This window comes from Monopterus albus, unplaced genomic scaffold, assembly GCF_001952655.1.
Source record: "Monopterus albus unplaced genomic scaffold, M_albus_1.0 scaffold273.1, whole genome shotgun sequence".
Classification (NCBI taxonomy): Eukaryota; Metazoa; Chordata; class Actinopteri; order Synbranchiformes; family Synbranchidae; genus Monopterus; species Monopterus albus.
This window is the reverse complement of record NW_018128153.1, coordinates 119,572-132,796: the sequence shown is the minus strand read 5'-3', so window position 1 is coordinate 132,796 and position 13,225 is coordinate 119,572. Positions and strand designations below refer to the sequence as shown.

Here is a 13,225-nt window from a genome sequence, read left to right as displayed (position 1 = left end):
CCCCCCCCCCCCTTTTTTTTTTCCAGCAGAGTATATGACGATTATCTTGTGTTGAAATGAGGCCATACTGAGTACACCAGTCTACATATGTGTGTGTGTCTATGTGTTTGTGCATGCTCCAGTCAAATATTTGCCTGCGCTCTCAGGCACAGGGGGATTGGAAGGGCACAAAACAAAGGCTTGAGAACCAAAGTGATAAAAGACAGGAAGAGTAGAAAGAAAAGATAGACAGAGCGAGAGGGAATTGAAAGAGAGAGAGATGAGATGAAAGAGAGAGAGCGGCAGAGACAGAGAGGGCGAGATAGCAAAGGGCCAGGTTGCAGCAGGTTGTGTGTGTGTCCGGGGTCTCCACTAGAACACACCATCAGGCAGACAAGGAGCGTTTTGTGTGACAAATAGAGCCTTATGATTAATGAGCACTCTCCACTCAGTATTAATTAGCCGTGTGAACTCCTGTGAACTTTACACACAGGGTTCTCTCAGCCATTCAACTCTTCAGGTGGACACACACATACACAGGCATGCACACTCTGACTTGGTACCACCAAAGTGCTTACTTGTCCCATGCATCCTTATGCATCATTACCCACTTTGAATGGAGATGCATTTTGCAGAAGCTCCAGAGAAGTGCTCATGTGTGTAGTTCTTTAATATTTTCCCCTGAGTCCTATGTAACAGAGAATAATTAAAGGAAGACACGTCATTTTTCAATCTTATCTCTTGACTAGGTGCTTTTACCAGGCATCAGCCTCCCAGATCTAGTTGCTTGCTTTAACGATTAGGGTTCACTTTTAGAGCACAGCATGCTCCTGGGATCCAGTGGACAGAACAGAAAGCATTTTGAGTTGCAAGCCTTGCACAAATAACAGCTACCCATCATCAGTTAGTTGTAGCTGATATAGCCAGTGAGAGGAAAGACAAAAGTGGAAATAGTGCCCACTGGATTTCTGTATTGTTATTAATGAAATGTCCTCTTGTTGGGCAGCATCAAGTTGCATCTTTGATCTCTTAAATTCCCTCCACCCAGAGAATCAACCCTTCAGAGTCTGACATGCCTTTTCTGTTGGCGCAAGCCTTAGGCTGAACTTAAAGGAACTTAAATGTTTTACATTTTGGGAACTGTTGCCAGGTGACCAGTTGAGATTTCAGTAAGTTAATGCTTGTCAAGATATACTCCAGTAGCTACAGAACTTCTGTAGATGGCAAACTCAGTTTACACAGTGTTCTTAGTACAGATTAGTTTGTTTTGTCTTTGTTAGGCTAACCTAGCCATCTGCTGCCTCCAGCTGTATTTTTACTGGTATAGTGGTATTGATCTTCTCATCTAAGTCTTAGCAAGAAAGTGAATTTCCTAAATTGAAACTGCTCCTTTAACATTTTCCCTAATAGTGAGTGGTTTAATCCCTCCATGCTTAGGCATCTCTGTTTCAGTTTCCACCATTAAGCCATACAACCAGCAGCAATGAGCACAGCTGTTGCTGCAACTTTCTTTTGGCAAGGTCCTTATTTCACTAATACACTATATTGGCAGGCCTGGTGAAATATGTGTTCTGGAGGAGGCAGCAGCATTGTTGACACCGGGTCTGCTCTGAAGCTTGTTGAGGCCTTCACTTTATAAAGATTCAAAGAAAAATGATCACAAAGCAAGAAATTGAACCTTTTTTTTTAAAGGAGGGAATTTGTCAGCTGAGTAGAGTGTGAGAAAAGGCATCTCTTATTGTGTATGTTTTGGGATATTCAAACCCTAAGTTCTAAATGTATTTTTCTCTGGCTCGGAGAAAGCTGTGATCCAGCTGTTTGACAGAGGATTTTAAACTCTTAAAGCACAGAGCTGTTCCCCACTTTGGTTTAATGGTTTAAAAATCCACCTGTGAACTTAAGCTGGAGGTAGAAGTAAAAGGAAGAGTGCGTTTTCCTTTTGGTTCAAAGCCAGGTGTTTTTCCTGAATTTAATCTGCTCTCTCTCTTCACAAACTCCTGTTTCTTCTCTTCTCTCCCCTCCAGGCGATGAAGGAGACAACTTCTATGTGATTGACCAAGGTGAAGTGGACGTAAGTGGCCTACATGGCAGCGCACAAACAAAAACACTCATTCATTTTCTCTTTAGAGCAGTTTCTCCTATTTTCAGTGAAATGCATTAAAGCACACCATTCCAAGTAGTAAGGGGACTCCTGTATGCACTGTATTAGCATTTATTCACCTGTTTGCAAGCGTTGGCCATAAGAAGGATTTGGACTCAGGGGGAAGACCCAGCCTTTTCCACTCAGTTGAGACAATGTTTCCCACTAACAATGAACAGGTTGTATTGGTTTTCCGCTATGTTTGGTTCTCTTCAACGTTCGGTTCCACTCCGATGACAATCTGAACATAGCGCTATAGAGTCCAGCCCTCGGTGAAGGCAGCAAGGCTGAGGACATCTTTTGTCTTTGCGAGCCTGACACAGAGTGATATACCTAAGTGGAGAGATAAAACAGGAGCTGATGGAAAGTTAAACAGGAAGTGACCTTATCAGCTTACTGCGGTGAGCATAGACACAGTGGATAAGAGGAGAGAAGCAGGTTGGAAAATCTGGTCGGCCGTGCCGACATAGCCGGCCCACCTGGGACGCAGAGAGAAGGAAGTGTATAAATATTGTCAGTAAAGATGGTGCCTTGTAGACAGAGCCAGCTCTGACCAAACGTTCTAGCACTGACTCGCACTGTTTCGTCTTGTAAAATGTGATGAATCGACTAGTAAGGTCAAAAGTTCATCAGCACTGATAAAATTTTGCCTGCTCACTGTAATAAAGTGGGGGCACTATCATACAGTCTGCAAGATATTCTCTTCTTTTTCCTGACATGATTATATTTTTCTCTGTGCCTCAGCTGTCTTCAGTGTAAGGTCTTGCGTAACATTTAATATTGTGTATGATAACCTTAGTCTCACAATAGAGGCTTTTTAGTGGGAAATATTGTTTTGTTTTCACTGCTAATCTTAACCGCCTGTGGCTTGTCTCTTTTCAATGGCAGCATGTTGAAACCGCTTGGTTTAGTTGGGTGTAAGTTGCAGCCTGTCCTTTTATCACAAGTTGATCCTTACAGCTCTTTTATTTAAGTCAGACTGCAAGCTGGAACTAAGTTGCTTTCATTAGCAATTTTTCGAGGCTGTAATTTGATCTTTGCACTTCAGCAATATCACCTCTGTCCCAACTTTATATTCACTCCACTGTTGCTCTGGTGCTCAGTCTCAGCTGCAGCATCACTGCCTGTTTTTATTGTTTCCTCCGATGTGTTGAACTGGAGGTAGTCTGCCCTGGGCCAGGACTTGAAAGTCTCTCTGTCTTAGACATTTGTTCCTACAACCAGCACCCTGTCAGTCAGCACCCAAGCTAGATGAAGACCCCTATCCTCAGCCTCACCCCCTACCTGCTGATATGTGTCTTCTTTACCTCATCCCACCAACCAACCCTGTATCTCCACACAGCTGCTGCCTCCCAGTCACAGCCTAGGCACTAAACTTCTTTAAGCTCAGTGCCAAGGTCATTAAAATGTGGAGATGCCTCTCATTAGACAGGGGTGTAAATCTGTGAGTATTCTCTAAACTGCCTGTAACATGACAACCCCTGCCACTGATGTAAACACTCCCCCATGTCTGCACACAAATGTTTTCACTTACAAACTTTGGCCTTTGGTATTTAAAGTATGTGAGTGCACCTCAAAAGAAATTAAAACTTTCATTCCAAAATCTGAGATGATCTTATTGGATTAAAATGCTATTTTTAATTAAATATTGAGTGTCTTCTAATCACAGATGATTGTATCTGGCATTCTGTGAGCAAATGTCTGGTGATAATTCACTGAAGGATTTTTAACATAATCCAAGTGTTTTGATTGGTCTTATTTAGTTTAGTTTAATGAATTATGTTTTATTTTTAGAGCAGATTTGCCATTTGGGAATGAAATAAAACAATTGCTGCCAAATAGACAACAGTGACAGACCCTGTCACATACACACTCACAGGAGAACACACTGCAGCTAACTACAGAGAGAACTATACATTGATACTGCCTGCTTCTTTACCTTTCAGTATTTCTTTGTTGCTTTTTAATCAGGCACCCACAGTCTGCCATACAGTAGGTGCTTGCAAATGGAAAATTCAGTGACAACTGTGAGGCAGCAGGACTTGTTTCAGTCTTTTCCATCATGAACTCCATTTGACTTTCTCCACACTGCTGACTCACTACAGTAGCCTTCATGTGTTTCCAGTTTCAGTCATTATGTTACCACCTTTTCTGGAGTCTTTACTCCAGATTTGCTCTTGCAAACCTGATCCAGTTAGGATTTAATGCTTATTGTTTAAGCAAAGAAAACGGCTCTATCTGAGCAGGAGCATGAATGCATGTGTGAAACCTCATGGGATCACATGTACAACAGGGAATACCAAACAGGTCAGGAGATACATCAGGGCTAGATTGGGAAACTGTGCAATACAAAAAATACTAAGGGGTGATGTAATTGTTCTTCTTGGGTTGACGTAACCATAGCCAGCACCCTGCATCTCTTTGAAGCCATCCCAGTTTATAGTGAAGGATAAGTCCCCCGTGGTTTATGCTGAACCTTGAATAATGGCTTGCAACAATTCTGGCAATTCACATCAGCCACCTGAGAGATAAACCATCCCTCCCTCCTTCTCTGTCCTCCTCTGTCCTCTGTCTGCATTATTAAGTCAACAAAATAGTGGATAGTGTGTCGTCAGGTGAAACCATAACTGCCCCAGAGACAGAGACAGCCTGACTGAGCCTCAATGAAGTTGTATTGTCTGTGGATATATAGTGGCTGGCCTAAATAGAGCTGTGTGTGTGAGTGTGTAAGTGTGTGTGTAAGTGACCGAGCATGTGAGAATGCATGTATGTGTTGTAGACCTCAAAGTCTACCCGAGCTTTCCATTCTCCATCATCCTCTAACAAGAGAAGACAGAGAAAATTAAAGGGATGGATGTAGAGATAGGAGGGTTAGAAAGCTTTTTAGAAGGTCTCATCTGGGGGCTTAGTGCGGATCAAATGCTTAGGGGCGAGCCTGGTGAGCATATCAAACAGCCCAGAAACTGAGGAGAAGGGTTAAGAAAGGTGTCTTAAGATGGGTAGAGAAGTTGGAATGACAAAAAAAAACTGAATTCTTCACAGTCCACCCAGAAATAATTTACATTACTAAGAAGTATTTAATATTATACAAGACCCTGTCTATCACTCTTTCTTGCTTTGTCTGCAGGTGTATGTGAATGGGGAGTGGGTGACCGGGATTGGAGAAGGAGGTAGTTTTGGAGAGCTGGCCCTGATCTATGGGACCCCCAGAGCTGCCACCGTCAAAGCCAAGACTGATCTTAAACTGTGGGGCATCGACCGAGACAGCTACCGGCGTATCTTGATGGTACAAACTTCAGCACACTCATGCTATTACAGTATGCACTTTGAGTGAAGTTCAGACTTGCAGTACATACTATAGCTTTGTCTTATCACACTGTTGCAACCTTATTGAATAGTAAGGATGGGCATTTCAAATCAAAATGGCATTTAATGTTCACTGGGAACTATTCGACAATTATTGTGCACGCAAGCGTTGTCAAGTACACATGCAGTGACATTACCTTAGAGTCCACAGTGTTAGGCAGCAGTGGAAAGCATGTCCTGGTCTCAGAGAAGAGGCTGAAAAATGCTGTACATATGCATTGTAGTAAATCATGACACAATACAAAAATAAATGAAATGTACACAGTAAAATGTGCTGTAGTAGATGCTCTACACTCTTATCATTCCTCATCCATAGCTTGCAATATTTTCTCAACCACTTAAGACTCCTTAAACAATTTTTTTTATTACTCAAATATACACACATACACACACACACACACGGGAGTGTATCCTTCCATTTTAATGTTTCTCCGGGTCTTTTTCTAGATGAAGAAAGGCAAACAAAAAAAAATACAGGAGGAGGGGGATGAATGAGGGCAATAGAAAAGAGAGGGGGTCAGCTCTAATGTCTCTCCACACACTTCCAGCTCCAGGAGCTTATCTAGCAAGAATGTCTAAATGTTTAAACTGGAAACACGAGGTGCTCTGCCCTAGCTGTCATATCTGTTCCCTTATACAGAAACATTTTGGGTGCTTTTGAATGACGAATTGCCGTGTTTGTGTGTGTGTCCATGCCCAAATAAATGTTTCTAACACCTTATTCCAAATAAATTAGATAGCCTCCAATTAACCTTCCAAACAGCCGTGTGCATCTGAGCCTTCATCAGCAATGACATCTCTGTTCTGTGTTAAACAGTTTGAACCCCCAGAGAGGGGAGAAGGCCTGTGTTTGGACCTTTCTGTTTTAAAAGTCTGCACTGGCCTGCCGAGCACTCATGTCACCTCTTAAGCGCATAGTTGAGCCGAGGGTACAGTATGTCATGGTAACCTTGCTTTGAGACGATTCTCTCTCCCTTTTATAATTCTCTCTCACACCAGCTCTCATTCCTTCGCCCCTTCCAGCAGCAACAGGAGGGGAGATGGGGTGAAGCAGAATTCAATTATGTGAACCTGTAGTTAATTATTGATGTCAGTGATTTGTAAAGCTGTTTTTATAACGTGTGGTACTCTGGCAGCATCTTAGGCCAACACAATGAGCATTCTCTGTGTGTCTAAGTGTGTGTGTGTGTGTGTGTGTGTGTGTCTGCAGCTAGTTAGGAGCTCAGGAAGGTGTTCTGCCACTACCATCAGTTTTATTGTTTGCACATCTGCTTCTCACCTGCCCTGCTTCTTTGCAGAGTGTAATTTGACTGAAAAGCTTAATATTTATAAGTTTAAAATCAAGTAAATGAGGTGACAAATTGTATTTCAGCCACTCTACACCTTCTGACTTCCAGATGATGTAAGTCCAGTTCATAAACCATTAGGACAGTTTATCATCAGCTAAGTATATTGTCATATAAAACTTGTTCTAGAGCATAACTGATTCAATTTGTAGATTAAGATGATTGCTAGAAAACCTGCAAAAGGGTTTATAATAAATTTTCAGTTGTTTAATCAAGCAAAATTAAAAATACTCTCATGTTCCAGCTTCCTAAATGTGAACATTACCTGATTTTCTGTACTTTTTTATTGTTTAAATTTAATATTGGTGGGTTATGGACAGTTTGTTGATGTCACCTCACAGAATTTCAGAGGGGCATGTTTCGTCATTGCTTAATATGGACTGAAAAAGTAACTGATAAGCAGAACAACATTTACTTTCTGCCCTTTTCTAGAGCACCTGTACACTAAGCTATGCATGTGCCTCCAAGACATCACTGTAGAAGATTTTCTATTTAACCTGCATCTTATACCACCCAGTTGTTAAAAAAAAGGCACTTACACATGGCATAATCAGCAATACCAGAACTGATCTTGAAGCAGTTTTAACCACTGACCATGTTGATAACATCTGCCAAGGCAGCTGTACAAAACTGGCTCCTCTCCTTCTTATCCAGGAGTGTATTTAGTAAACAGTGTACAGTGATATCATTCCCTGTGATAAATACACTCTTTTGTGTGGTCACCAGTCATACAATACCCATCTTCTTGTGTCATCTTGGTATTTAAACACACACAACTACAGACAAAGCCATTAACAAACTAACACGTCACTGTCAACAAACAAGACGAAAGGAGACAGGAAAGAATGATGTCAAGAAATGTGGAGGGTTCTGTGTTTCACACTGGACAAAGATGAAGGTAATGAGGATGGGGCGTATGGCGCAGTTGGTTAAGTCTGGCTTCACTCCACACCTCAACTCTTTGATGACTTTACCTCAAAGATGGCAAGCAGACACAGAGGCTGGTTCATCTTTAACCACAGGAGGAGCTAACTCATTAGAACCAACAAGAGTAGGGGAGTTTTGTACATGAAACACGTGCTCAGGCCCTCCCAAGTAGACAGGAAGAACAAGAATAGATACAGATTTTAAAAAAAGGGGCACTGGCAAAATAAATGATAACAGAAATTTAGAAAAGTATCATTTGCATTTCATCTCTGCCTGAGCGCTGACATCCCATCCAGCCCTCCTCCTTCCGGTCACATAAATCAGACCTGCTGTGTAACATAATGTTATGTGTGCATGGTAAGCCTTTAAGCTCAGCAGCCAGCATCTCTGCGAATGATGGAGTGCATGCTTGTGTGTGCATTTGTAGGTGCGTGCGAGATTGTGCTAGAGGTAGAGTATACATGTGTATTTGATTGCTTAATGAGCATGAAGTTTTGTCTATGCAGAGACAGCAGCGAAACATAAGTGGCAAAACTAAAAACAGACTGCACGCACCACACACACACTCACACGGCCTGCCTGCATACACATACTTACAGAAACTCGCGCTCGAATCATTTATCCAGGAGGGAGGCGATACATGCTAGAATTCCTTTAATCAAGTTGTTTACGATTCTGAGTTTTACGTTGGCTCATTTTAGAACACTTTCTCCCCTTTTACGACAAAATTTGAAATTATATGAAATTAGAGGCAGCAGCGGGACTCAGGCACTTATGCACTGAAGACACCCCAAGCCTCAATATATCATTCCCATATGCAAACGCAGACACGGCAGAAAAAAAATCATCTCTTTTCACTCTCTCTTTTTCTCTTTATGTTCCTGCTCGCTCTGAGTGGTTCTGTACAATGAAGGAAGGGGAACAGGAGATATGCAGCTAGGGAAGGGGTCCTCTTGGTCTAGACTTGTCAGGAAGCACCTGATGTTCATCGTAGAGGCAGGCAGGGGAAAGTCCCCGGCCTGGTGGGTGGGGTGGGCCACACACACATGCAGTGAACATTACCACACATCTTGTACACATCTCTGTAAGTATGACGTCATGACCGGTCATCTGTTAATCAGAGATGATCTTGTAAATTCATAGTCTTTCCATATTTTAGAATTTTGTAGTTTGGCAATAATCACTTTTCTTAAATTTTGACCCATGGCATATAAAATGCTTTTATTACACATGACCAGTGAACGAGAAACATGCACCACTGTGGACAACATGAACGTTGCATTAAAATGACATCTGTGTGTTCAGGTGAAAAAAATCCTACACAGACCATGTGTGGTACAAGAAGGATGAAATAAATGGTCATACTTATCTCAAGAGAAGAAAAAGTTTTGAATATAAGTATGGGACAATGGGTTGTCATTTAGAGAAACTCTATTTGAACTCATCACAACAAAGAAGTGCAAATTCTGTGCAAGACTCTCAGTAGCATCGCAGCAAAGTAGTAGGTATTCAGATTTGTTCAGATAAGAACTTCTGTACGAGTCGCTGATGTACTTTCTAAAGTAAGTTTCAGTGGATGCTATTGATTTAAAATATATATTCTCAGAAGTGAACGAAGAGAAAACTATATATTATTGTACCAAACTGCAATAAATCAGTTCTGTCTTTAAACCAAGACATTATGATCACAATATTTTGAAGAATTTGATTTGTGTTTCTCCTCTGTATTTCAGGGCAGCACACTGAGGAAGAGAAAGATGTATGAAGAGTTCCTCAGCAAAGTCTCCATTCTTGGTAAGTCTGCATATGTGCTTCATGGTGTCTGTGGTTATATTCCTTGGCTTCTCTGCATGTATGACTATGCTGATGCATGAGAGTCTTGCACATGCAGGTCATGTTATGCATTCATTTTAAATCCCGGGTCAGAGAGTCTACTGTGCAGGCAGTTGAATCTGCCAAGTGCGCCGTACAGTATACAGTACTCTAGATTAGCCCACATAAACACAGGCGCACGCTGTCACATAGGGCCCATGGCTGAGTAAAGTCTGTGTGTACAGTCCTAATCTTCTCTCACTGTTCATACTAAAGCCGGTCACGCTCTGCAATCCCGCTGTGTGGACAATTGACAAATAGAGAGTTAAGCTTTCCCACTGGAATTCGGATAATACCCATCCTACAGAGGCCATTGAGTTTGGAGGAATGGCGAAAGAGATTCATTCAAACTTACTAAACGAGTTGCATTTGGAACTGACATCTCATCTCCTTCCACTTGATCGTTTGTGTGTGGTGTACAGAGTAAGGCCATGCCCCCTGTACAGAGTTATTAGCTGGCTGAGTAAACACATATACTCAATTCAGGTCTTAGGAGAACGTCTGTGCAAGGTACGCTTTCTTTTCATTCACCTTCTTTCTTCTGTGCCTCCCTTTCTGACAGCCTTGTCAAGGCCTGTATTCAAACGCTCCCTCTTTGCGGTGCTTTGACTCTTTTTTTTTTTAATTCCTTTTTCTGTTGCCCAGCTTCTCCGCTCTGCCTCTTTGAATTGGAGGAGGGGTAGGAGGCGGGAGTGTTTTTGTTTGTCTTTGATTTTTGAGATAGCCACGAAATTGGGTACAAGTCCTTGATGTTGTAGAGTGAAGGGCCAAGAAACATGTTCCTTGTCTCAAACACACACACAAACGCAGAGCCTTCAACATCTTAATGTCAAATTCCCTGTGTGCGTAATATGTATGTGTGTAGCAAAGTGGTCCAAGTGGGTGCAGGCTCTGCGAAGCATGAAATGTAGGTTCTTTAGTCAGCACTTTTGTGTATCATGTTACCTGCCGAGCTGTTAAGGATCACCCCTATAGGCCCTGCTGCCTTTAGTTTGCAGCCAGACAGAGGACATCCATCTGGGGCTGGCAGACACCCCGGCCCCAGCAGAAGGGACACTGGACACCTCCAAACCACCAGACCTCACCTTAGTTAATCCTAGGTACATACACATTTGCACACAGACACAAACATATACACACAAATAGACACACTGGTATCATTTACTGTGTCGTTAGGAGACAATAGCCTCAGACAAAAAGATTCTGCTGTAGTTTTACGCCTCTAACGCATGTCTTATTCAAGTTAAAACACTGAATCATGCTTTCATCTAGACAAAGCTACAGATGAGGAGTGTTTTTGCTGCAGATAAGCCACGTTCCACTTTGTAGGCGTATAGACTGTTGAGATTAAGCAACGGTAATCTTCTGAATTGAGATAAAAAGGATGAGTAGATATCAATTCATCTGTGTTGCTCAAAACTCCTTTGGTTGGAATATTTTTCCCAGTGAAGATGTGAGATGACCGCCTGCGTTTTTGGTTTCTGTGTGAATGCCCAACAGCTTCTAGAAATATCCCGGTCTGACCACGTCACTGTACATGTGGTCGGACAGTCGGAAAGACAGCTGTCGCCACGGGCTCTCAGGATCAACACAAACTGAAAAGGATAGATCCTCTCACAGGTTTTGACAGGCCTGTTCACAAATGGTCAGTTTTTTTTTTACATGTTTTAAAAGGGAAAAATGTTTATTCCAAGATCTCATAGATACTTATCTTTGAAACTAATTTAATTTCGATATTATGTTAGTTTCAGTTTAAGCAAGCGTAAGCTTAATTTTAATATTACAAAACCATACAATTAGAATTTCTAACCCTGGAGTGTAACTAAATCATATTTTACACTAACAAAAATATTCATTTTGAATACAGCACCATTAGGTCTTCCAACCTCAGCCACTTAACAAACATCGCTGTCACACTGGAAAGTCTTAATCCTTCTGTTATGGTATGGTCAGACTTGAATTAACCCCAGAGATGACAGCTCGCTGTCACCACACCCCAGAATCAGCAGGACAGAAATTTAGGGGTTGGTTTCAAGGTGTATTAGCTCCCTGAGGCCTCATGATAAGAGGGAGGGGAGACAGGGGGACCTGCCATGTACTGTAATAATCCCTGATGAATGACTGGATTATCCTGAGGTTTGAATTTCCATCAGCTCACAGGACTAGAGCAAAATATATTCTACATGTTTGTGTATCAGCTACTGCCTTCATGAATGCAAATGACTGTGTTTTCCGTCAACAGAGTCCTTGGATAAGTGGGAACGTCTGACTGTGGCCGATGCTCTAGAGCCTGTTCAGTTTGAGGATGGGGAAAAGATAGTGGTGCAGGGAGAACCTGGTGATGATTTCTTCATTATTACAGAGGTGAGTTTTATTATATTACAGAGGTGAGGTGTGTGTGTGTGTGTGTGTGTGTGTGTGTGTGTGTGTGTGTGTGAATCTTTGTGCTGTGTTACTGTTTTGACAAGTCTTGTAGAGAAAGTAGCACTAGTAAATCTTTATCTATTTATTCGTTCACTGTCACATTTCCTGTAAGCTGTGTGTGTTGACATGTGGGACCCACAGACCATTTACGGTGTGATTACATGTACATCATGGTGGGCTCGTTGCTGTGATCGGAACTGATCCCAGTTTATTGCCACCAGCAGACAGACTACGCAAAGTTTTAATGTGTAAATCCCCCTCCCACACACACACACACACACACACACACACACACACACACACACACACCCACATGGCAGGCTTTGTGGAACTGGGGCCCCTGACGTAACTTCATGGAGGGCCCCCTGCCTGTCATCCTACCACGCTTTTGATTAACTCCATACTTACATAGCTTTTTCCAGGGTCAAGTCAAGAGGACTCTGTCTCAGGGGGGTGGGGGTGTTGTTTTGTCCTTGACTCCTACTTTCCCCCCTCACTCTCAGACTTGCTTGAAGGTTAGTCAGTGATTCTGACATTGTCACCTTTTCTGCCAGTTACTGTCTGTCCAACTCATTACACTGTATGTCCATCAAGAGCCTTTGTGAGCACTGTATGGGTCACAGTGTATGAGCCAGGGGAGGATTTTATCAGGGGGTAAGTTTTGCTCACATCCGCGCTCCTCCACAGCAACACTCCTCTTCTTCCCTCCATCCTCCTCACATCTTTTTTTTTAATTTTTTTTTTATTTGTTTCTTCCAAGCATGTACAACTAAAAAAATTGATATTGCGAAAAACAAAATTGATTCAACATTTCAGCCAATACACATAAGACATCACAACATTCCAATAGTACATGCTTGAAAGGGAGTAGGAAGAAGTATACACTTATCTAGTCCTACCCCCTTTCTTAGACCATGGTACCATTAGCCCAACACCGGACACTCAGACCCACAGCAGTGCCAGTCCCCAACAACCACCATATATCCATCCTATCACTGCCCTATCCATTGTACATACCAAACAAACCAATTTCCTCATCGACCAGCCCCTTAAATTAAACATAGACCAGCCACGCCATGCACCCAACGTCCGGCGTCAAGCCAACTACCGCACGGTCTATCTCATCCCATTATAATACCCTCACTTCATCATACTCTTCATCCTACACGCA

The 13,225-nt window shown here is 42.2% G+C and overlaps 1 protein-coding gene across 3 annotated transcripts in view; it reads left to right on the top strand.

Moving 5' to 3' along the window:
* prkar1b (protein kinase, cAMP-dependent, regulatory, type I, beta) overlaps positions 1–13,225 on the top strand; it is a 63,780-nt gene that overhangs the window by 42,107 nt on the left and 8,448 nt on the right. For all 3 annotated transcript variants that reach the window (XM_020622143.1, XM_020622142.1, XM_020622144.1), the window contains 4 exons: positions 2,004–2,050; positions 5,247–5,405; positions 9,492–9,552; positions 11,873–11,994. In XM_020622143.1, the coding sequence (XP_020477799.1) occupies positions 2,004–2,050; positions 5,247–5,405; positions 9,492–9,552; positions 11,873–11,994 (389 nt within the window). The remainder of the gene's footprint in view (positions 1–2,003; positions 2,051–5,246; positions 5,406–9,491; positions 9,553–11,872; positions 11,995–13,225) is intronic.